Source organism: Otolemur garnettii, unplaced genomic scaffold, assembly GCF_000181295.1.
Source record: "Otolemur garnettii isolate 467f Iridium unplaced genomic scaffold, OtoGar3 scaffold00017, whole genome shotgun sequence".
NCBI lineage: Eukaryota > Metazoa > Chordata > Mammalia > Primates > Galagidae > Otolemur > Otolemur garnettii.
Genome location: NW_003852412.1, coordinates 819,822 through 845,183, shown reverse-complemented (window position 1 = coordinate 845,183; position 25,362 = coordinate 819,822). Strand labels below are relative to the sequence as shown.

The 25,362-nt window shown below is 42.7% G+C and overlaps 1 protein-coding gene and 1 non-coding gene across 3 annotated transcripts in view; one reads left to right on the top strand and one right to left on the bottom strand.

Annotated features, from left to right (window-relative positions):
• RGS7BP (regulator of G protein signaling 7 binding protein) overlaps positions 1-21,833 on the bottom strand; it is a 106,087-nt gene extending 84,254 nt beyond the window's left edge. Inside the window, exons 1-2 of one of the 2 annotated variants that reach the window (XM_003785863.3) lie at positions 21,343-21,833; positions 20,285-20,451 (exon numbers count right to left, since the gene is read on the bottom strand). In XM_003785863.3, the coding sequence (XP_003785911.1) occupies positions 20,285-20,451; positions 21,343-21,507 (332 nt within the window). In that variant the 5' untranslated portion in view covers positions 21,508-21,833. Of the gene's footprint in view, positions 1-20,284; positions 20,452-21,342 lie in introns of those variants that run through there. The other variant, XM_023510919.1, reaches the window with a different exon arrangement.
• Positions 13,132-13,193, top strand: LOC111723980. The gene has a single exon (XR_002772375.1). It is a non-coding gene; the product is annotated as a U7 small nuclear RNA (small nuclear RNA).
• Positions 21,834-25,362: the final 3,529 nt, after the last annotated feature.

Genomic DNA, 25,362 nt, shown 5'->3' with positions numbered 1-25,362 from the left:
CGCCATTGTAAGGTGGTCTAAGCATCTGCTGCCCCAGGCCCCGACTGTCCTACCCAGGTGTCAGTGGGAGAACTCGGCCATCACTACCACCCTGCCTTTCTTGTTGCAGTGGAGCTAGAAATGGATTGTACCCTGAGGCTAGGGAAATGGAGCTCACCCACCACTTTTCCAAGGCAGAGACTGCCACTTAGAGACTGCTTGCTGTTTGGAGACATGTCTGGAGGCCAAGTTAATTGGACAGCAAAGCTCTAGGGTTTAGGGATTTAACGTTCAATCCATACCTACAGGTTCTACCCCAGGGTCCCAGCTGGGAGAAGTTCCCGGGCTATGTTATACCCAGAGCACCAGTCTCTTAGAAACCACAGCAAAGTGCTAGATGCCTTCTCTCTTATGGTGGTTTGCTCCTGGGAACCCCTTAGGGCCCCTCAGTGATCTGGATCCATCAGATCTGTACACACATCAGAACAGTACCTGGAGGTAAATGAGGGCATAAAAATGGGGGAAATGAGTGTCTGTTTACAAGAGAGAAAGGAATCCGCTTAGTCTCAGCTCTGTTTACTCAGAAATTCTTTAGACAAATAGCAGAATGATTGGAGAGGGATACCGGTGCTGTGGAGAGCGAGGATGTGGTACAAGTCAGGACACTGGCTTCTCATCCCACCTCTATTGTTCCCAGGCTGTGTGGCTGGGGAATCATCTCACCTCTGAGAGCTTCAGTTTCTTCATATGTAAAATACAGATAAGAATTCTCAGCTCAAAGAGGTGTAGAAAGGATTAAATGCATACTATTTGTGGACTCAGTTTGCATCCTATAAAGCACTAGAATATCCATATCATGGTAGATTCCATTTATTCAGTAAAGGATTATGTATGTCTCTTGGGGGCCTTTAAGATTTTAAGAAATCAGGTCTAATATGGCATCCTCTTTGCTTCGAAGCCGAAAGCCCAAACAACTCCTGCAAAAGGAAGGAGGGGAGGAGGACTTCATGAGAACCCCTGGGAATGAGTAGAGCCCCAGTAGCTGTTCTTGTTTCTGGTCTTTAACTTGGCTTGGACTGCTGAGCTAGGGTGGCAATGCTCCCAGGTCAAGGATCCCTCCCGTATCTTTCGCTCTTTCACCATCCCATTCCCACCTCCACCATCACTGGTTTTTGCATCCCTGGATATCTTGGGGGAGTCTCTTTTATCCCTGGAAGAAGGAGAAGATTGTGGTGAGTTACATGGTGACTGTTTATCACCTGGACCCTAGGACAAACTCAAACTTTGTGATGAGAAGAAGTAGAGGGAGAAGCTGCAAGAAATACATCAACAGTTTATAAGCACAGCTTTTTAAAGCCCCAACTCACCAAGTATGGCATAGTTGGCATGGAGGCCATTCTCCCAGTGCATTATGGAACCCAGCAGTACTCTGCTACTCTGGGGACAGGAGGGCTTCCAGAGCACCTCAAGACAGCAGGGTAGAAGTTGCTCTGTGATGCCTGTGCCTGTAGACAGATTGGTGGGTTCATGTGCACTATCTCTTTGGGGACTAAAAGAATAATAATACTAAATATTTTTAAAGAACCTGAAAGCTTACTACTGGGGGGGGGGTTTGCACCTCAAAAACTCCAGATGTAACTGCATTAGTAATGTAATACTGACATTTAAAATACTGATGTTGCATGTATAACTGGAAGGAGCCATTAAAAAAAGGTTAGATTATCATAGAATTCCTAGCGCTGAGAGTTTTCATGAACTGACAGGTCAGTCATTTGATCCAGCTTCCCTCCAAATGCACAGATTTCTTCTCTATGCATTTTTCCCTCTGAAGGTAACATCTATGCCATGCTAACTCTAAAACCCTTCACCTTAGTCTCCTTTCATTAGACTACTTTGTGGGAGTGGGGAGGGGAAAGCAGATGGAAGGGCAAGAGAAGAATAGATGATCTACTGGGCTACGTTAAAGCTTGAGTCTTAAAATAGGAAAAAATCAGGTATTAGAGAGTTAAACCGTGAATGTTTAAATAGGGAAAAATCAGGTATTAGAAAGGCAATGTTTGCGGTAGGACTTGCACTTACAGGAGGAAAAGATAAACCCTGGAATGAACTCTCTGCTAGGAATTCAGAAATAGCCATCTAGAAATGGCCATCATTCTCGTGTGTAGATTGACATTTGTCAGTATTTTGTGCAGAGTTCTCTTTCAGTGAAATCCCACTAGCTATTTAAATCATATAAATCGTAAGAAATCAGGTTAAGAAGTTTCTTCCCCCTTAGGATCTCATTTAGATGAGGTAAAACACGTATGGCCGATATACAATATGCATGTGGACCTTGGACTCTGTTCCGTACCTGACAGGCTATTTATCTTGATCAGAATAAGATTAATGGCTCCTGTTTGATGCAAGGTGTATTATGTGAGTTATGTGATAATTTGCATTTGTCTTCTTGGCAAAAGAGAGGGTCTTTCAAGCAATTTGACTTTAGAACAAGTGTACAAATATTGTCATTTATGTTCAATTCCAGAAATGTTTAACATGTTCCTAAGGTTGATTATATATATTTGGGCTTCACTGACTAATAATTCAAAGCCAAACATATTTCCCTTTTTTTCTATATTTGGAAGGTTATTTTTTTTATTTTTATTTTTATTTTTTGCAGTTTTTGGCCAGGGCTGGGTTTGAACCTGCCACCTCTGGCATATGGAGCCGAAGCCCTACCCCTTTGAGCCACAGGCGCTGCCCTGGAAGGTTTTTATTTTTAATCAGGGTGACAGGTATTGACAGATTTTAACACTCCCCAGGTGTCATTTGTGCCATTCTGAAATCAACAAAGAGATTAAGAAGGTGATAAAGGTCACAGGTACGAATATAAACTCAAAGTGATAAAACAGCCAGGCATCCAACAATCTGCAACTCATCTGAGTGAACAAGCAGCTGATAATTAACAGAGGTAGACAACAATGGCTAAGAGCCACTTTTAGTCTCAGACTTTTTCTGTTGGCCAACATATAAAAATCATGACATTTCAGTTCTTGGTTTTCTATTCGATTCCAAATGTCTGTGTCTCTATTTTTGTGCCAGTATCATGCTGTCTTGACCACTATGGCTTTGTAGTACAGCCTAAAATCTGGTATGGTGATGCCCCAGCTTTGTTTTCATTACTAAAAACTGCCTTAGCTATACGGGTTTTTTTTTTTTTTTTTGGTTCCATACAAAATGCAAAATCATTTTTTCCAAATCTTGAAAGTACGATGTTGGTATTTTAATAGGGATGGTATTGAATCTATAGATTGCTTTGGGAAGTATAGACATTTTAACAGTGTTGATTCTTCCCAGTCATGAGCATGGTATGGTCTTCCATTTGTTAGTATCTTGCACTAGACTGTTTATTGCAGTTCAATTTACTATGGCCAAAATGTGGAAACAACCTAAATGCCCCCCAACCCAGGAATGGATTAACAAGCTGTGGTGTATGTATACCATTGGAATACTATTCAGCCATTAAAAAACAGAGACTTTACAGCCTTTGTATTAACATAGATGGAAGTGGAACACATTACTCTTAGTAAAGCATCACAAGAATGAAGAAGCATGAATCCTATGTACTCAATTTTGATATGAGGACAATTAATGACAATTAATGACATGGTGGGGTAGGAGAAGGGGAGAGCAGAAAGAGAAAGAAGGAGGGAGGGGTGGGGAAGGGAATAGCAGAGAGAGGGAGAAGGAGGGAGGGGGATGGGGTCTTGCTGTGTGCCACACCTTTTAGGGGCAAGACACAATTGTAAGAGGGACTTACCTAACAAATGCAATCTGTGTAACCTGGTTTCTTGTACCCTCAATGAATCCCCAACAATGAATTTTTTAAAAAAATCATGACATTTCACAGACAAATGTGAATTCCTGGATTCTCTTAAGAAAAACAAACACAAAAATTGGCACGTTTGGCGTATATTTTCCCATGGGGAATCAGCAATCAGTGAAGCCTGGTGGCAGCTGCCTGCTTCAGATCCAGGGGTATATGCACCCCATCCCCAACACCCACCTGGTCCACTTCACCTTGTCAGTTTGCCTACCTGGGGCCCTGTTGGACCTGAGTTTGGAGACCTGAAATTGCATGCTGCCTCGGAACACTATCCCTGCAACCTGCGACAACCCTTTATTTTCCTTCAACTTCATCCCTTTATCTATGTCTTGCAATACCCACTCCTTAGTCAGCACAGTCTGCGAAGAACCAACGCACCCTCCTTCCCTATTTTCTTTCCTCTTTTCCAGATGAATCATTCTCTTTCCCTGCCTCTTTCCCCCTCACATCCCACAGAATTTCCTTTTCAGAAGTTGGAGAATGCCTTTATAATGGCGAAGTGTGAAGCAACTTTCCCAGAATGAACTGTGATCACATTGCTCTTGGAAAGATTACACCTAAATGGATATCTGAACTTACTTCACATTTTCACATTAGATCTACAATGGCATCTGGACAATAATCTAATACTAAAATTTAGAGAATAATTTAAACCACTCTGAGTCAACAGACTTGGAAGCTTAAAACATATTTCATCCTCAGAAAACAAAAAGATTGAATCTATGAATATAAAAACAGTTGATATGGCTTGTTTTATGGAAGGAACATTTGCTGAGTGATTCTGCATTATGGCGCATGCTGTGGACTAAAATAATCTGAGCAGTTTCCTTATTATTCAACGATGATACAGTACTCAAACAGATGCAGCCATTTGAGCTCAAACTTCAGATAGTAAGAAAATGTGGCTTATGGTGGAAAAATGTTCATGGGTGTCACCCAGCTTGGAAGATACAGCAATCTCCTTCGAATCACACTCTTCCCCCGTAGTTAGGCAAGGGTTGAATGATGTTCTGACTCCTGTGTGCTGACTGGGAGGGGCTACTTCAATTTTCCCCTCTTGCTGGGTACAAAGGCTTCTCAGATGGCCACAGGGGACCTCCCCACAGCTATCCTCTTTGAAAATGCTGCATTCTGGGGCTTTTGGCCATCTGCCATGGTCAAGGGAACTGACCCAGCTGGGAAGAGACCTCCCACTCACCCTTCTGTAGAGTGCAGTCTTCTCTCTCCCATGAAGGGGAAAGCTGTGCTTAACTCAAACTAGGCATTCCAAAATCAGTCACAGAAAGATTCTGACCATTGGTATTTGCCTCATCTAGTTCACTTGAGGATGAAGAGTCTGTGGTGATCCTCATAGGGAGGGTCTTCCCCTACTGGTCATGACCTTTCAGCAAGACTCAGATGAGGATTATCACAACACCAAAACAAATAGATCTTTGTGCAAGCGGGTAAAAGTGCTAGTAAGAACAGGAACAAGCATATTAAGGTGATTGTTTTCCAGTTACTCATTTCTTAGTCCAAGGAAAATTATTCTCCCCTCCCAACCTGCTTTTATTTTTTTTATTTCTTATAGCATAACTGTGTACATTAATGCAATCATGGGGTACAGTGTGCTGTTTTCATATATGTTTTGAAATACTCTCGTCAAACTGGTTAACATAACCTTCATGTCATTCTCTTAGTCATTAAGTTAAAACATTCATGCTCTGCTTTTAGAAAGATTCACTTGTACCCTTGTAAGATAAACCATATAGGTGACCCCACCAATCACCCTCCCTCCCCCACAACCTGCTTTTCGTTATAGCAGGATAGGGCAGTCAGGAGCAGAATAATTATTTTGTTTTTTTAACAGAAATAATGACACAAAACCCAAAGTGTCTGTGGTGTACAATTCAAGAGACATTAAGTGCTTATTATGTATGAGGGACCGTTTTAGGAATAAATTTCTTTTTCTACCTAAAAGACATCAGAAATATTTTAGTGAGCATAAAAGAAGATGATTTCTTCTTGAATCCTAAAACAAATAGAAACGTTCATGATAATGGAGAGATAGAAATATGATATTGAAGATGAAAAATTAGAAATTATCAGTTTACAGATAATGAATATCTGAGAGAGAAAACCCATCAGGTTCACATATTTCCTCAGCTCAGTGAGGCAAGAATGAAAATACGAATTCCAAGCCAAAATGAACCCTGCAAAATTAGACCCTCTGAGGGAATAAAAAGAGTCTAAACCTCACAGCCTGAAGCTCTAACAATCAGTCATTTGGGCTGAAAACGAGAAATCCCATGAGGGAGGCAATTTAGATAATTACCGTTATGATTTTAAACTCCATTTGCTGGGAGAGCAGGCGCTCTTGTGGGTTTATTGACAAGGGATTTTAGTATTTTAAGAGGTAGTGTTTTTGAGATTGGTCTGACAATCTCTTCCCAATCTCATTTGCTATGAGTTCTTCCCATCTCTTCACCCAGCCTCAGCGTTACTTTCTTATGAGTGCCCCTGTCACCCAGTGGGAAGCTGTCTCTCCTTTGAATCTCTCCGGCACTTGGTACCCTTCCCAACCTCACTCCTGTGCTCATGGTGCCCTGGAGTGGAGCTGAGTGGCCAATGTCATTATGGTGATGGAGTGTCCTGCTCCTGCTAAAATGTCCTTCTCTGGGCAAAAGTAGGTCAGTTTTTGAAACAGACACCCAGCATTCAGCCCACCTAGACCTGGGTCAAAGTCTGATTCCACAGTGTTATTTCTAAGACTTGCATAATCAACCACCAAGAAAGAAGGTGCCAAGGATGGAGGAATTTGAATAGATGTGATATAGGGGAAGAAAGTCTGAAAAATTCGGGGTCTAGGGAAAAGTGCTGAGGCCTCAAGAATGCAGAGCCAAGATCCATTTGTGATCCACTGATGGCTTCAGCAAAGCCATAATTTTGTTATTTTTTCCTTCCTGCCACTTTCCTCTTCTTGGCAGCTGAGGAAACCTTAAAAACCCTCAATTCAGCTCTGTGTTCGCTAAAGGGACCCTTGTTCTGAAGTGTGTCTGGGGGAGGAGAGAGACTAAGTAGAAATAATAGTTTGTGGCAGGAGAAGGGAAGAACAGCCACTCCTGGGACCAGGCCAAGAAAGGGAGGGTCCAGCTGAGAAAACAGCCTAGTGTGATAGCAAGAATAAAGACTCTGGTACCAGAGACCAGTGTTCAAACCCCAGTCCCGCCAGATATCTTAACCAAATACCCCAGTTTACTACAGAATGGCAACTTAAAAATTACTTAGCATTTTGGGTGCTCTAAAAAGCTCCCAAGTGAGCTTCATCTAGAATCCAAGCCCTGGAGCCTCATTTGCTCTGGATAGGACCACCATCTTGGAACTGCAGGGAAAAGTCAAGAATTATGAGGACCTCAGTCCTGCCTCCTTGAACTGGTGACATAATCTCAGCTCTCATCTGTGAGTTAGCTCTGTGAACAGGCTACTCTCTGTTACTTGCAGGTAAATGCACTTCTCAGTCAACATGACAGTTTTTAAAAACATCATCTCACTGGGTTGTAGATAAATATTTCAGATGAACTCATTCAGTCATGAAGTAATACATACAAAGGGTACAGCGCACAGTAGGTCCTTAGCCCTTACTGTTGTTTAACCCTTGGTTTAGGAGAGACAAACTGTGTCTCCTGAGGTTTACTTAGGGCAGGAGGCCCAAGGCTACACAAATAAAAGAGAAAGGTCATGGCCTCTACTCTTCAAAGCTGGGCCCTAGTGGCCTCATTCCCTTTCTGAAGTCTTTTCCCCTGGCTACACCCGTTCAACCAGGGCTCATTGCTGCTTCCCTTAAGCCCCTACTCTGTCCTCTGTCCGCTTCTGTTGCCGCGTTGATCACATTGTTCTGCAATGATTTGTTTACGTGTCCATCTCCATATAGATGCTGGGTGATAAGCTCCTCTAGGGCAAGGGCTATGTTTATGCATCTTTATACTTGTGGAGCCTAGCACAAGGTCTGGCCTGTAAAAGTGTCTGACGTTTAGGGAATAAATGAAGAAACAAATGAACTAGGAAGGAAACAGCCAGGAAAGAGAGGTAGATGCTGACAGATCGTCTTTCCCTTCTTTCTCCCACTCCAGCACCCCGTTCCTCACTTCTCATACCCAAGCTGCCTACTTTGCCTGTCTCCCCAGTCCTGCTAAAGATCTGGTCTCAGGCCTCAGAAAGCGTCACTTTGGCTTACAGATTAGGATATTTTTGTTCTCATTAGATAGCTGATAGGGAGAGAGATGCATGTAAATCAGATGTAAGATTTACAGCCGGAGAAGCCACATGACGCAATTCTGGTCAAGGAGACTCTCATGCAAGATTCAGTGTAAGGCTTCTGAGAAAGTCCTTTACAAAGGGACATACTTAACTGGCTATGTCTTTGCTCCCTGCTCTTCCTACTTGCCAAAAACACGGACACAGTTTCTGGAGCTATAGCAGCCTTCTGGAGACCTTGAGGAAAAGGCCTGGAGAATTACAGAAATCTTAGTCATGATATTCTTGAATCATAAACCAATGTTTGTCACCCCTGATGCCTGGGTGTTTAATTATGTGAGAAAAACAAACTGTTGTGTGTTTAAGTCACTGATACACATATCTGGTCCATTTTAGTGTGGCTGTAGAGAATTCCAGACTGATCATCTAGTCTTCATCCTTTTCCTTAGACATGCCAAGTTTGGTTCATTCTTCGGACCTTTACACTTGCTGCTGCCTCTGTCTGAAATGCTTTTCTCTCAAATCATCACATAGCTGGTTCCTTCTCAAAGTAAGATGCCAAATTAAAACATCACATTTTCAGAGGGGTCTTTCTGCCTGCCCTAACTGAAAGTAACTACCCACACTGTATACATCGTTCTTTATTAATGTTATCCTGTTTCATTTTCTCCACTGCAACCAACACTATCCGAAATGCCCCCTTTTTACTTGCTTCTTCTTAATCACATCCCCACCCCAATACACACTCTCTATTTTATTCAGAGCTGTTCTGTCTCCAGTATCTAGAAGAACACTATGAGTAGGTTCTGGTATTCTAGAAAGATGACTTTAGGAATTGTACATGAATACATTTCTCTCTCTCTCTCTTTCTCTCTCTTTCTTTCTTTCTTCCTTTCCTCTCTTTATCTCTTTCTTTCTTTTCTTTTTAAGACAGAATCTTACTCAGTTGCCCTGGGGTTGAGTGTGACGGCATCATAGCTCACAGTAACCTCAAACTCTTGGGTTCAAGTTATTCTCTTGTTTCAGCCTCCTGAGTAGCTGGGACTACAAGTGCCTGCAACAATGCCTGGCTATTTTTTAGAGACAGGGTCTCACTTTTGCTCAGGCTGGTCTCAAACTCCAGAGCTCAAGCAATCTGCCCACCTCAGCCTCTCAGAGTGCTGGGATTATAGGCGTGAACCACCACGCCCAGTCATGAATATATTTTGTCATAGATAATACTGTCATATATATTGAAAAGATTTATAATTTAGGGAATTATGGTTAAACACTGTTTATGACCTAACTGCTATATATAAGCTTGTTTATATGGGATAATGAGTTTCAAGTTCAATTTCCCTTAATGAGTTCATTATAATCTTGACCATAGATCATCTTGCAGTTTATCCCCATATCCAGAAAACTCTCCCTGTCTCCTGTGTTGTCCAACTGCTTCCCCACCCTTTTTTTCATGATAGCTCATCAGATTTTAACTCCCTGATGAAATTTTTTCTTTGCTTTATTTAAAGATTTAGTATTTTTTTGCCATCTAAGCACTAAGTTTATTTTTTATTATTTTTTGGAATATGAAAAATATATTTAGCATATCAGAGCGTTAGTTTTCCCATCTGCTTTTTGAAAAATTTTAGATTAATATGTGGGTACGGACAATTAGGTTACATTGTTTGCATCTGTTAGGTAGAGTCCAAGTTGTAGCTGCGCCCCCACCCAGGAGGTGTGCCGTATTCTCTTCCACTATACCTGTTGAGAGCACACCAATCTTCCCTCTTCCTCCCTTCTCCCCCCCCCACTTGAGTTTCATGTGTTTTTTTCTCGTGTGGGTATGTATTTGTGCAGTCTACTGTTTTCATATTGGTATTGAGTACAGATTTAATTTTTTAAAAAAGAGTTCCACTCGATCGCAGGTGGATTTTTAAAAAATTGATGTCTTGAGTGTCATTACTTATATTCCTTGCAGGCTCTATCCCATTTCACATCCTGTCTTGTGAAAATTATCCTTAGGCCTTTCAAAGGCACCTCTCCTAACTTCCTTCCCTCCCGAGTGGTTTCTGAACTTCATATCTTTTCCATGAGTCAGTTTAAAAGCGGTACAATCTTTTACTTAATTCTTGTGGGACCCTTCCCTTCATTCCAGTTTTCGGTGTGAGGAGCATGGAAGATTATGATGAGACTACAAGTAAGCCCTTGACGTTTAGGAGAGTAAATTATTTCTTTCACTGGCTAACGAGTATGTCTTCCTTCACATGTAGAAACCATAGAGCAGACTAACAGGACAGGGTATCCCCTAATGCACATTTAAAGAATAAAAAGTAGAGCAGTTGGAAGAAGTGGAGAGTTTAAAAGTTAAGTGGTAAAAGCTAAGTCCAGGGAGATGGGTTGGTTGGGTAGCATGACAGAGATCATTAGTTGTTTTCCAATACCCAATCTCAGCCTTTCCCTTAGTAATAAAGTGTTCGTTTTATTTAATGTGGTAATAAGAAAAAAAAAATACATTCCCCCAGGCTTGCTTGCATTTAGGTGTTACTATGCCTTGCAGTTCTGGAAGATGTTTTGTTTGGACCTGCTTAAAGAGAGCTGACCTCACTGAGCTGGGTGGCCTGTTCCCCTTCCTTCTTTTTTCCGTCCCCTAACCTGGCACCTGGAATGATGGCTGAGCTCCTGTGCTAATCTTGCATCTTTAAGTGAGGTTGAGGATGGAACTCATAACCTAAGACTGGGTGACAGCCATGGTTTCATGGAGCCACCCCACCAGTTCTGAATTGCCCATTCTAGGGCATTATTTTTCTGGGTGAGAATAAACCCTGGTGTCTATAAGCAACTGCTACTTGATTTTGTATTAACGATAGCCAAATATAATCCTTTTTTATACAGATGCTCACTGGGGAAGCTTTTAAAAAATATCTCAATACCCAGGCTATGTCCCAGACCAATTAAATCAGAAACGCTAGGGATTAAATTCAAGCATCAGCAAATGTTTAAGCTTCCCAGGTGACTGCCATCTGTAGCTCAGGTTGAGAATCAGTGTTTTAGGCCAATAGGCCCATTTGTTGCATGTTCAAGAATCTCTCAAGGGATGCAAGGTGCTTGTTAAAAATGTGGATTTCCAGGCCTCACTCCCCAAGAGGTTTTGATTCTTTAGGTCTGAGGACATCCCACTCAGGTGATTCTGATAACAGGCAGTCTATTTGAAGAAACATTGCTTTAGGCAACAGGGAATCTTTGAAAGTTTTAAAATAAAGAAGTGACAAGATCAGAGGAGTGTTTTAGGAGGATTAGTCTGAAGCTAGTGAATAAATTGAAGACCAGAGGTGAGAGATCGAGGGCAAGAAGACCGCTTGGGAGGGACTACAATAGCTGATGGCCTGAAGGGATACATTTGTGAACGAAAGGGGGAAGCACAGAAGTGAGAAAAAAAGAGGAGACACCATAGACAGGGAAAAAGATAAAACCCTGCAGGACCCATCACCACCCGATGGGATAAGGGGTGGGGGACTTCAAGATGTTCTCAGGGACTGAAAAATAGTGCACAGGAGGGATCTGGCTTCTCTTGGGTTAGCATTTTCCCCTCTTGCTCCAACTCAGACTGGTGTGGATTATTAATTTAGTATGTAGCTACAGCTGCTAATGTTAAATGGATTTTTATTAACCTGATTGTATCTAGACTCTCCCATTAGGTCAGAAACATTTATTTGCTAAATCAGTTCTATTTAAAGGCTCAAAGGCTTTATCTGAATAAGAGTCGATTCACAAATAAGTTTAGGATTTATATGTGTGTACATATGTATACATTTATGTATCTATATGTGTCTCTCTCTATATGCATGTGCATAGGCAGGCAAATGTTTCTCGTGGAGCTTTACTTTTTTTCCCTGAGCCATGTCTCATAGAGCAAAGGAAATAAATAAACAGGCAGCATAGTCATTGCTCCGGAGCTGTGCTTTATATAGATATCTTTCTGCGATGAGAAGCTTAAAGAACCTGTTCTAAAACGCTCATCTCCATGGTAAATGATTATTTAACTATTCAATATAAAGCCACCAAGCAGAGAGATGTTATGGTAATATTTTATTAAATAACCCTAATTAAACATAATTACTTTATGAGCAATTGTAAAATACACACTGCCTGCTGATCCGCTGTAATAAGGAACACCTATGCCTTCGAAACTGAGCATAGGTATGCTCTTCCTGTCCTCTGTTATTTGAAAACCCACATATTGGTTTTAGAGTTATAAAACAGAAAAAAAGCACCAGATGTAATAAAAATGTCAGAAAATATAAACTAATCTAATCTCTCAATTCTCAAGGAAGCCTGTATGAAGGCACAGTTTAAGAATAGATTTTATAATACTAAGTAAACTTTAACGAACTAAACAGACATATCAGCTCAGAGCTTGCCATGCAGGGTGTGAAGATGAATGAAACACAGCCTTGCTCTCTTGCACTTCGGAGTATAAATAGTAAAGTGACAATGAATTTTCCTAAAGTTCATTTCAGATGGAATTTTCTCTCTAATTGGAACATCTATTGAGGAGACTCTAACAAGGTGAAAGTCATTAAGTCTGTTCAAAACATAAAAAGGCTAAACTTCAATAGGCAATGGGAGAACACTTGTCTAAATTCCACATCCCATTTCATTTAGTTGCTAAGAATAGCACTCTTTTTAAATCTGGTGCCATTTAGTAACTTGTCACTTGTCCTAGAGTATGCTAATGGTCTTAAGCAACAGTCTCAGCACCACTGAGGTAACCCCACCTGCTCAATTTGCCAAGGCACATCAGGGAAACTGAACACCCCATGTGTAGATGGTCAGGTGCCTCACTTCCCACAACAATCTCTCCTGCAGTTGGATTTTCGTTCCATCTTCAGATACCAGTAATTAGACTGGTTAGAATAAATTGCTAACCATATAGGAGACTCAGTACCTTTGTAAGCAATCCCTTTTATACAGAAAACATTCTGTTTCATGGTCACAAACTCCACCCCTCTTAGAACCTAAAATCTTGCAAATGGTTAAACACTGGGTCCTGGGACATTGGTGTGTAAACGTGTAGAGAATGTTACCGTTCTTTTAGAATTTGTCTAGCAGGTTTTCTGGTTTTCATTGGAGATCTCTAGCCAAGTAAAAAGAAAAAAAGAGAAAGTGTAGAGAGGGTTTAGTTTTAGGCAAAACTCCATCTCCACTTCCTACTTCCACTTTGGGCAAAACAATCCAGAGCATACATTTTACTGCAGATGGGTCAAGAAAATTGGTTATAGTTTGAATTATGTCCCATCCAAATTCACACATGGCAGTCCTAACCCCCGTACTTCAGAATGTGATCCTTTTTAGAAATAGGGTCATTGCACATATAATTAGTTAAACTAGGGTGAGGCCACACTGGAGTAGCATGGGCCCTTAATCCATTATGACTGGTGTCCTTGTAAAAGGGAAATTGGGACATAGACATACAAACAAGGAGAGTGACACGTGAAGGTGAAGGCTAAAATGCTTTCCCATGCCAAAGAACACAAAAGATTGTCAGCAAACCACTAGAAGCTTGGGGAGAAACATGGAACAGATTCTCCCCGGGATCCCTCAGAAGGAACCAGCTCTACTAAAACCTTGACCTTAGACTTCTACCCCCAGCACTGTGAGACAATATATTTTTGTTGTTTAAGCCAGTACCAGTTTGTAATACTTTATAATGACAGCCCTAGAGAACTAATACAGAATTGTTCTTCCACTGTTCACTTTATGGAGAGTATATTCATTTGGTATGGATATAATTGCCTTTCACTATTTGACCCAGTGAAAGTTCAAAATTTTAAAGCAAAGCACCTGTAATAGGGAGGAAAACTAAAGGACCAGCAGGGTAGCCTGACATACCTGCCCACCACAGCTCTCTTGTTCTGACAGCAGAGGCTGTCACTGCTTATGTCATACCTCCTCCATCCTGTGGACCAGAGAGAACTGAACGCTGCGTCCGTGGTCTCCAAGCTCTTATATTCCACCCCCGCACAGCATCATTGCTGCTGTCTCAGCCAAAGTATTGACTAAGCTGTGTTCTCTACTCTCCCCCTCTTCACTTTTCTACCTCCCAACTTCCTAGCAAACAGAACAAGGGTACAGACAAGAAACCAACTAGAAGTGGGACTGGAAAAAACAGAGCAAAACTAATCAAATAGAAATCAAAGCCCAAAACAACACCCTCCCCCTACCCCCCCAAAAAAGGAGGAGGAAGAGACAGAAGGACCGAAGGAACACAAGCAAACGGGCCTGCTGGTCAGGAAAACCAGGGCTGGAGGGGAAACCCTGAATCTGTGGCTCTCTCGGATATTCAGCACATTGCTCCAGAACGCCATTAGGAAACTCAGATTCTTCTTGTGAACGTATTATGCTCAGAGGCCGACTTTCTTTCTGGAACCCAATCATCGAACTTCCTGAATGGTGCCTATTTTTTCATAGCTTAATTCTGTAAACTAAATCTATGTGATTCTATGTGAATTAATGTGGATTACTGAAATAATGAAGCCAGGTGACTCAGAAGTCCTTCAATTCAACCTCATTTAATGCAGGGAATTTAACAGACCTGTCTAATATCACACAGCCTATACGAGAACTAGGCCAAAAGATTTTGTACATCTTATATGATTTATGAAGAATCTAGGCTAATTTATATAAAGAAAATATTTCTTAACTACATTTGAACCATCACATTTCTGTATCATTTTTAAGGTTTTCAAGAACAGGCCTTTTGGCCAGGCATGGTGGTTCATGCCCGTAATCCTAGCACTCTGGGAGACTGAGGCAGGTGGATTGCTTGAGCTCAGGAGTTTGAGACCAGTGTGAGCAAGAGTGAGACCCCGTCTCTACTAAAACTAGAAAAACTAGGTCAGGTGTTGTGGTGGGAGACTGTAGTCCCAGCTGCTCAGGAGGCTGAGGCAGGCGGTTCACTTGAGCCCAGGAGTTTAAGGCTGCTGTGAGCTATGACACCATAGCACTCTACCCAGTGTGAGAGAGTAAGACTCTTTCTCAAAAACAAACAAACAAAAACCATAGGCCTTTTGATAGCCATCTGGGAAATTTCAACCTTCAACTTAGAATATTTCTCAGAACATAATTTTAGAAACTAAGGTAAACAATCTTGATAATCTGAATTTTTTAAACGTCTTACTAATTACACTAACCTGCACTCAACTATAGCATTTACTGTACACTAGGCAGTCTCCTAAGTACTTCATCCTCACAATATCGTATGATTCAGTTCCATTATTTCTTAACTCCATTTTACTGATTAAGAAACTGAGGCAGACAATATCTTTGCCCAATTCCATACTACTTGTGGAGCATTGCCTATCTAGTCCCAAAGTCTGTGTACTTAACCACTGTACCAGACTGCCACTTATCACATCCATATGCAATCTGGACATGTATCTGGGTATGAATATCTTAGTAGTGGTAAAGCCAGGCTTTTATTCAGGCCTACTCTGACTTAGGGTCAATGCTGTTTCCGATCACACTACTGTCTCTCATGTTATCTCATACTAAAGCCTTATTTTTAAGATCTGGAGTAAAACCTTGTACAATTTGATTCTATTCAGCAGCCATTAACTGAAGGTAGCAGTGTGAGAAAGATTTGGTTCAACCATACACCACAGAAGCAGCACAGGAGAGGGAGCACCAGCATACTAGCCGCAGCACCAACTCCCAGAATATGCTGGAGGATGTCAGCTCCTCTGAGTCATCCCTATCTTGTGTGCTGTGCTTCTCTATCTTCATTCTTAGGAGGTAGTATGGTTGATGGAATAGGTGTTAGACCCAGGACCAGGGGACCTAGGTTCCAGGCTAGAGCAGCCTCCAGCTGGCAGAGTGCCATTGGACAGGCTGGGCACAAGGTCCCTGCTTCACATACTTAGGTCACTTAATCCTCTCAACTGCCTTATGATCAGGCGTGACAAATAGTTTACAGATGAAGGATTTGTGATTCAGAGAGTTAAGTAATTTCATCAAGGTCATTGATGATGCTATTCAGTCCCAGTCTGTCTGACTCCAATATCTTCACATATACTCTACCAGGCTGCCTCCAAAGTCACTGAAATCCTCTGAATCTCAGAATCCTCAAGTCTAAAGTACTATGGGCCCTAGGGCTTCTCTGATGGTGTCTCACAAGTCATTTGAGAAAGGCAGTCCAAGGAGACAAGGCCCATACTGCTGCCTACTCCTGATATGCACACAGAAGGACACACACACACACCCCCCAAGCAGTGCAGAGCGATGCTGCTTTGACCTTGTAAATATGGCTCTCTTCATTTAGACTGAAGGCAAGATCTGCTGCAAAAAAACTTTGGGGACCACTTTGCAAGTGATCTTTAAGGCCTGTCTTAGTTTTCATTTCTAGGGAAGAATCAAAGTGGTAAAGGTGTAATAACTTCAGTAAATAAAGCCAGTCAGAGGAGACACTGGATTCACCCATCTGCATCTGACCAGGGGCAGATCTTATGCCTTTGAAGGAAAAGGCTGTGCCCAAACTCTGCCTGTCTAAACACAGTTTAGAAAGTGTCTTGATAGTGTTGGTGAAGACGGCCTTCTTACCCAGGACCAGTTGGTGAAGAGCACAGTCTGAGTTTTCTTCTCTAGTGATCACCACCCTTCCTTGAGGATTTCAATTGGTTAGGGACGAAAGAGATGTACTATTTACAGTTTGTTTGATTTAAGTCGTCGTTTTTTTCTCTTTCTCTCTATCTTGCCTCATATTCCTTTTACCCTGTCCACTTTCAACTCTGTCTTCCTTCTCTGGCCTTAAAGCCAGTTGGTAGACAAAGAAGGGTTGGTCTGAACTGATGTAAAAAATGAGCGAATTCACTTACTACAAGTTCTGTCTTTTCCCACTTGTATTTCCACACAGAGGCTTGGTGCTTAGATGATAGCTATGAGGCAGGCATCTTGATAAATTCATACGCATTTATCCCTATTGCTCGTATACCTCTTCATGAAAAGTTTCATGTGTAGAAAAGAATAAAGCCAACAAAATACCGAGTGTTAACCATAGTGATGGTGATAAAACCTTTTTAAAAAGTTTATTGAGGTATACTTTACATACCATACTATTCCCTCATTTTTAGTGTGCAATTCAATAATTTTTAGTGCATATACAGAGTCATACAACCATCACCACAGTTGATTTGGGAACAATTCCATCACCCCAAAAAGATTCCTTGAGCTCCTCTGTACTATCTGTTCCCACCTCCAGCCCCAGGCAACCACTAATCTATGTTCTGTCTCTATAGATTTGCTGGTTCTGGGCATTCCATATAAATGGAATCATATAATACGTGATATTTTGTAACTGGATTCTTTCAGTTACTGTACTCTTTGAAAAGTTCATTCATATTTTAGCATGTATCAGTACTTTGCTCCTTTTACATGACACGTTTTTGAATGGCGGTGTTATATAGAGGAAGGAGCATGAATTTCAGAAGCACAAACACAAGGCTGAATGTAATCTGTGCCACTTAGCTGCATGACTTTGAGCATGTCTCTTAATCGTTCTGAGACCTATTTGTAAAATAAAGATAATGATACCTCTCTCAGAGGATTACTCTATGAAATAGCTGGATTGTGATGACATAAAGTGGGCACTCAAGAAATTCAGTCCTTCTCTTTAAATTCCCTCAAACCTTTGCTTCTCTCACCCCTGTTCCAAAAATTAAAGTAGATCTTCCAGCACTCCTACCAGTCTTCACATCAAGCTTGAAACGAGAACCCACATAATAAGCAATATCAGAAACAGAATTCTGCCAAAGGGAATCACATCCTTCATTAATGGAGCCCAGATGGTAAGGAACTAAAGGGATTTCCTTCAATTATATTGCTGTTGGATTTTTTTTTTTTTTTTTGAGACAGACTCTCAAGCTGTTGCTCTGGGTAGAGTGCCATGGCATTATAGCTCACAGCAGCCTCCAACTCTTGGGCTTAAGCGATTCTCTTGCCTCAGCCTCCCAAGTAGCTGGGACTATAGGTCCCAGCCACAACACCCAGCTATTTTTGTTGTTGTTGTTGTAGTTGTCATCATTGTTGTTTGGTGGGCCCGGGGCTGGATTTGAACCCACCAGCTCCTCCGGTGTATGTGGCTGGCGCCCTAACTACTTGAGCTACAGGGGCCAAGCCTGCTGTTGGATTTTTATAAAGAATTTTAAATTACATCTACTTATTCTTTTAAGGGGGAAATTGTGTCAAATTCTATCCTAGAACATTCTATGGAGTTGGCCTTCCCTTTGCAAGCCTCTTGAGAATATCATATTTTCCCATTAATTCTTATAAAACTTCCTCATTAACATAAACCCTCAGGTAATATATAAGGAAGAAGCAAAGGGCTGCAAACCCCAGAGTAAATAACATCCCAAGCAAGGTATTATACATCTATAATCCCAGCTACTCACGAGGCTAATGGGGACCATTGCTTGAGCCCAGGAGTTCAAGACAAGCCTGGGCAACACAGTGAGGCAGCCATCTCAAAAAAAAAAAAAAAAGAAAGAAAAGAAAAAAAAAATCCACCTCAAATCCTCAAAACTCAACTTTTAGCCAATAATTTCAGACCTTTTCTTCCCTAACTCGTTAGAAGAACCTGAATTTCATGTGTGCAGCAACATAGACTGAATTGAACTTCTTGTTCATTTCTCTAGTCTGTCTTCTCTGATGGGAACATGTTTTCCTTCTGAGTTGCCACTTAAAAGGATCCTAAGTGTAATTCCGTACTACACTCCTGAACACAGTTCACAAAGAGGCTACCTCTTGGCCCTGAGCATAAAATTCCCTGTCCTGAACCTGCATTCCTTCGGAATCATTGTTTCTCTCCACTTTTAAATTCACCACTCTTCCCTGTCCTGCTGCTTATTGCTTTTTCTCCCCTTGTCTGGGACTTATCACAACTGCTTCCCCCCCCACCCCAAATTCCTGCAGCACTTGATTTTCTTCTACTTCCCAGATTCCCTTCCTATTAAGTAGAAAAGTTAAAACAGAAAGTAATAAGGCTTCTCAATATTTAGTCAATAAAGTAGATTTGTACCATATTTTGTTTATCTCTCTTTTCAAGGAGTCTAGAGCAGTATCTTTTTTTCATGATATAAAATGAAATGTAAGCTAGTTATTAAGAGAGTCAACAAGTTTTATATACCAGTAATAGTCATGGTATTTATTATTCACATTAAAAATGGCAAAGAGTCTTTCAAATAGGTAATATGTAATTCTCCTACATGTAATCAATCTATAGCATTATTAGGTGAGTCTAATTTCAACCATTATTTTGCTAAAGCCATATTTACATATAAGGGAGAAAGACTATATTTAGACTGAACCAAACGCTTCTTATGGGGTGGCCATAAAGTCTGTGTGCAATTTAAAATTGTATGCACAGGAACTTTAAGGCCACCCTGTATATTTGTATAAGGATTTCTGTATCTCCTTGGTCTGAGTACTTATCTTAAATATAGGAACTAACGACAAAATCCATGGCTAACTTTTTCCCCGATATTAGGAGATCAAGAAGGAGTAGATGGGGTCCCTAGAGACAAGTTTTCAGTGACCGTTTATTACCTAACAGAGGTTTTGGAGTCCACGAACATAATTTTTAAAAGGGGGACAAAAGTAGCTTAGGTTTATCAAGATTAGAGGATTTCTCCAATCTGTAAAAAATTTTTCTTATGCTTAAGCTTACCCTTTCCTATCACTATAGTGAAGAGAGTAATTTATATCCAGGACTTTATTTTAGAGGTTTTATTTTAGGCAATATCATAGGAATTTATCTCATGGTAAAAATAGTTTAGTAAATCTGGGGTTTAGCAAGGATTTTTCTCTCTACAGCACAGGCCTTTTGTTCAGCAGCAAATGATAAAATAATCTTGAGGCATGATGATTTAACTGCGGTCTGATGCCTGAACAACCCCCCACATCTTAAGCTCCAAATTCCAGTATGGGGTCATTATATTAAAATTAACTTAAAAAAAATCCCTTAAAGATCCACATCATACACAAATCATATATATGTGCCACACAACCTTCAGATTACACTGTGGCATATAGTTTGAGTCTAGCTCTCTAGAGCAAACGAACCTCAGGGTGATTGATTAAAAACTCCAATTTGGAGAAATCATCTCTGAGGCCTTGGCCACATAAAATTCTGTCAGCATCCATGCAACGTGTTTTGTGAATTAACCACATGATGCCTACCCTGAGATGGCAGCCAGTTTTTGGTGTGCCTGACGCGCCATTTCACAGCCTTTGGTTCTCGTCTTGTGCATTTCCTCCCGTAATGAGGGGCAGCTGACTGAGACGTCCCCAATAGAAATGACCAACTCTCGGTACAGGGCCACTTGTGTGTTGAACTCTTGGACAAGCTGGAAAAGAAAGGAGTTTCTTTCAGCAAACATTTATCACCATAAAGTTTCCTATTTTGTTGTAGATAAACAGAGGCCTTTGCTGATTCCTGAGCCAGCCCCCAAAATCTCCAAGTAAGGAGCCGAGGACTTGTTTAAAGCTTAAGGCACAAACATGGCAAGCCTCTGTGTCCAAGGCATGTGTTTACTTTTCATAGGCAAGCCTGGCCAGGGAAGCTCTATTTCCAGACCTACATGCCCCCGCCCATTTAGACTCAGTTTTTGAAGAGCAAGAACATATTTGGAGTGATCATGCCATTCCAGGTCAACAGAGAACGGTGCTGGGGACGACCGCATGGATGATCCCCTTTGCTACTGCTGGGATGTGGACTTGAAGTTGCAGGGGCGGGGTGGGGTGTAGACCGAAGGGTGGGGTGAAACAGGCAAACCGTTCACCTCCTGCTGGGACACGGAACATCTCGGGCTCTGGAGCCTGACTGAAGACCGGCCACAGCCTCTCCCTGGAACCTTCGTCCCTTCTGTCCCCTCCGCAGGGCCCAGGGCACTCTGTTTGGGTCTGTTTGCTACTGTCTCCCCACAAAACAGCACCGCCAGTTCCCCACAGTCCCTCCCTCCCCGTGAACCGGCCAGTTCAACGTGTCTTTCGTATCCACGGTGGCCGCTGACCCCGAGACCCTTGCTGTGGCACTTCTCTCTACCGGGCCATTACGACCCGGGTGTCACCTCGAATCTGGGGGACTGCAGATTTAAAAATAGTGTATGTGCACGTGATCCGCATGGAGGAGCTGAGGGTGGGGGAGTGGCTGGCACTCATGCAAATGATTAACATACACGACTCCCCCCACCTTCTCTCAAAATAAAAAAAGAAAAAGAGGCGCCGTTTTTACCCACCATCTTGCAGTCGTCCAGGGCTCGCTGGGTTTTGTGGGCGCTCTCGGAGCCGCTGCCCCTGCGCTCCCAATCCCCGCTCTGCAGCGGGGGCTTGCTGATCTGGAAGATCGAGGAGCGGGTGGACCGGCTGGGGCGCTTTTTGCGCCCATTCGGTGCAGAACTCATGCATACACATCCACCAAGCCGAAGCCGCTGGTGCAGTGCGCCCCGGCGCGGGCGGCCCGCTCGTTGCCCTGCGCGCCGCCGCGGAGCAGCCGGAGCCGGGACCCGAGGCGCGCTGTTCACAGGGTTAGGACTGGCTGCGCGGGTCGGTAACCTTCAGCTTGAAGGAGAGCCGGGGAAGGGCTGGCTGTGCCGTGCAGCATCGCTTCCACTAGCAGCGAGGAAGGGGCGCGATCAAGTTCTGCTCAGCAGCATTGCCGGCCCTGTCCCGGGAGCTGGGCGCTGGCGCGGGCTCGCACCGCCTTCCTCTCGGCATGGATCGCTAGGCTGGGCGAGAAGGAACGCGCCGCCCGGCGGTTCCGAGTTTCCATTCAGGTGGGGGAGCAGCTTTCAAAGCCTGCGCTGCAAGGTGGGGGGCGGAAAGGGGTGTCGCTCTTCCTTCAGTATCTTCCCGCAGCGGTGCTCAGTTGGTCTTTCCCCTCCCTCCACTGTCGCCAGGCCTGGAAGGGCTGGCCGTCCCCAAGCAGGCAATTGGCTCTAATCGGCTGCCTTGATCCCTCGTCTCTAAGGGCTTGTCTGTTTGAGGATCCCAGATGAATCTGTGGTGGGACTGGCAGACGCAAGGAATCGGCCCGGCTGACGTTGTTCGCTGGCCCGCACATTGATAGGACGGGAATACTAATGTGATCCGTCCATACAACCTTCTTCCCCATCCACAGTTTATGCACTTATCCAATCAAATTCCCGGGAACATCAATTGCAATATTACTTCATCTGCTCTATTATTAGAAAGGAAAAGTGTCATCAGAGTGGAGCACATTGCCACATGCTGGGACCTAAACATGGATTTCAATAACCCAATGTGGGCTTGAGGCCCTCCTCGTCTAAGACGGAGACTGGGGTCACAGGAGGGAGTGAGCTTTTTGCTTTAAAAAAGGAGATCTCTTAGTAAACTAAAAGGAAAGCTTTCTTTCCTTCCGTTGTTTTTGTTTTGTCTTGGTTTTAGAGGGGAAAGGGTAGTTAGGCAAAATGAACAGAAGCCCCCACTCAGATGGGCCCTCATCCCCTCATCCCCATCTCATTTCAACTAGTAAAGCTCTTGGTCTTGTAGTTCAGGGTCTTAGGACGCAGCTCTGAGAGTTTCCCAGTAGAGGTTTGAACAAGATCCAACCGGCCTTCCTGGGCACTCAAAATGTCCTTCTTTATCAGACATCAGTAACCCAGAGGCCAATGCAGGTGGCCCAGGAAAGTGGAGAGAATGCTTGCATGAAAGGGGTGGGAGTGAGGGCATCAGCCATTTAAGTTCACCCTCACCACTGACATCCTGCTAAGATCCTCCCAGAGGGAATGGTGTGAGTGTTCTACTCTAATGCTCTGAGAATGCTTGTTCTCATAAATGATTTGTTTGGAGGGGACCAATAAAGTGGTCTGCCACAGGGCAACTAGTTATGTGTGGAAAACGCTAATGAAGAACAAATCAGAGGTTCTTGGTCAATCTCTTAAGGAGATATGGAGAGCCAGAAATAGCCAGGGAGGCTAATATCCTAGGAGAGTGGCCTTAGAATTTTTTACAAGACAGGTAAACATGATGAGCTGCTACCATAAGAGAGGCAGTTGTTCTTTCTTCCCAGTTCCTGGAACAGAGCTTCTAAAACCCTCAGAAATTACCTGCATAGTAAGGGTGATAAGAGTATCTTATCAACACAAAGACCAAGCTTTGATTAGAAGTTTGGAAATTTCAACCCCACCTTCAATCCTCTGGGGAAGAGAGAGGAGCTAGTGATTGTATTAATAGTTTACTTAATCAATCATGCCTACCTAAAAATATCTGCGTAGAAACCTCTAACTAATGATGGAGTTTGGGGTAGGTTCTGGTTAGAGAAAGACATCTAGGTGTTGGAAGGGTGGCATACCCCTCCTCTGTACGTTGCCCTGTACATCTCTTCCATTTGACTGTTCCTAAGTTGAAATCTTTATGATAAACTGGTAATAGTAAGTAAAACTCTTTCCTGAGTTCTGTGAATCATTCTAGCAAATTTTCAAACCTGAGAAGGTTGTAGGGACCCCCCAAATGTGTAGTCCAGTTAGACAGAAGAGTGAATTAAGGTCAGTCTTGTGGGTCTGAGCCCTTAAACCTGTAAGTCTGAGGCTATCTCTGGATAGTGTCAGGAATGAACTGAATTATAGGACATCTAGTGGTGTCCGAGAGTTAGAGAAGTGGTGTTAGAAAAGACACCACCTTTGGTTGGGGAGGGAAAAAAAACACTAACAGGTGGATATCTGGGATATCTAGATGAATATTCAACCATATTGCCTGGGATTTGATGAGTGGTGAGGATGGTGGGGATGGTGAGAATGGTGGGGACGGTGAGGAGGAAGGTAATAGAGGCTAAGGGACTTTAAAGAAGGATGGATAAAATGGCTTACGTCCTGTGTTATAAACCTGTTTTACTACCCCTACCTTATCCTAGCACCCACTGCCCAACTTTCAAGAAATTCTGGGCTCAGCGCCTATAGCTCAGTGATTAGGGCACTGGCCGCCTAACACCGGGGCTGGCAAACCCAGCCCAGTCCAAGTAAACAACAATGACAACTACAATAAAAAAATAGCTGGGTGTTGTGGCAGGTGCCTGTAGTCTCAGCTGCTTGGGAGGCTGAGGCGAGAGAATCACTGACGCCCAAGAGTTTGAGGTTGCTGTGAGCTGTGACGCCACAGCACTCTACCAAGGGTGACATAGTGAGGCACTGTCTCAAAAAAAAAAAAAAAATTCTGCCAAAGTCCATGGTTTGTGGTGCTTTGAAGAATTAAAGGAAAAGAGGCTGCCTTCTATGTGTGTGGATGTGGATACAGGATGGAGAGAACAGGACAGTGGAGATGAGTCTGCTAGAAATCTTTTGCCATCGCTCTCTTGTTTCATCTCCTTTCCCTGCAGGGAACTAGCAACTTCCACCAGATTGGAGCGTCCCAAAGCTCCTCAGTAGTAGGTTTCTACTCTAGCTACAACCATCTGGTTTCTACCCACCCTCTTCTGCCTAGAGACAATTTCAACAAATTAAAAGAAGAAAAGCAACACAATTGCACTGCCCTGTTTCTATGCCATATTTCTTGCAGAAGCTGGTTGGGGGAGGTGGGTAGTGATGAAGAAGGAATAAATAGGTCAAATGTAATGCTACATCTGAAGGACTACAGACTTGGAAACCTGCTAGGGGATTAAGTAGAAATTGTCATTTGTAGGTGGCCCTTGGCCTTCTCTGATACACAGCCCAAGCCATTTTCCTGAGAGGGAGAAAAAGCATCAATCCCAGAGCTGTCTCTCCCAGCGACAAATGCTGTAATCAGAATAGCAGCAGGCAGGCTTAGTTCCCTCACCTTCCCCCACATTTGAAATGGCATGAATTTACATTCCTGAGACTGTCTGACTGCCAAGTAGAAGGGTAAAGTATAGTTGAAAATTTCAACAACAAGAGCACCATCTTTTGGATACTCAGACCCAATTTAGGTACATCCCAGACAGTGGGTCCTCACCTCTATAGGTGTAGGGCTGTGACAAGAGTCATACCCTAAATTCACTCCAATATTCTTCATGTTGGTTCTATAAAAAACTACAGGGGAACCCAGAGATTATCTCCTCAAACCTGGTTGGCCTTGTTGAGGGTAAAGGGTCCCAATTCCCTGAACTTAGTTGACCTGGTTCAGTTACTCAGCTGAGCTAGAAAGTTCAACAGAAGCACTGCGGCAATTGAAAGCAAAAATGAATGTAAACTGAAAATAAAACTGGAGCAGCACAGGCAATGTGAATAGGAAGTAAAAGTAACCTGCACAGAGTTTCAGTATAACAAAGAGAAATTTTATTTAGG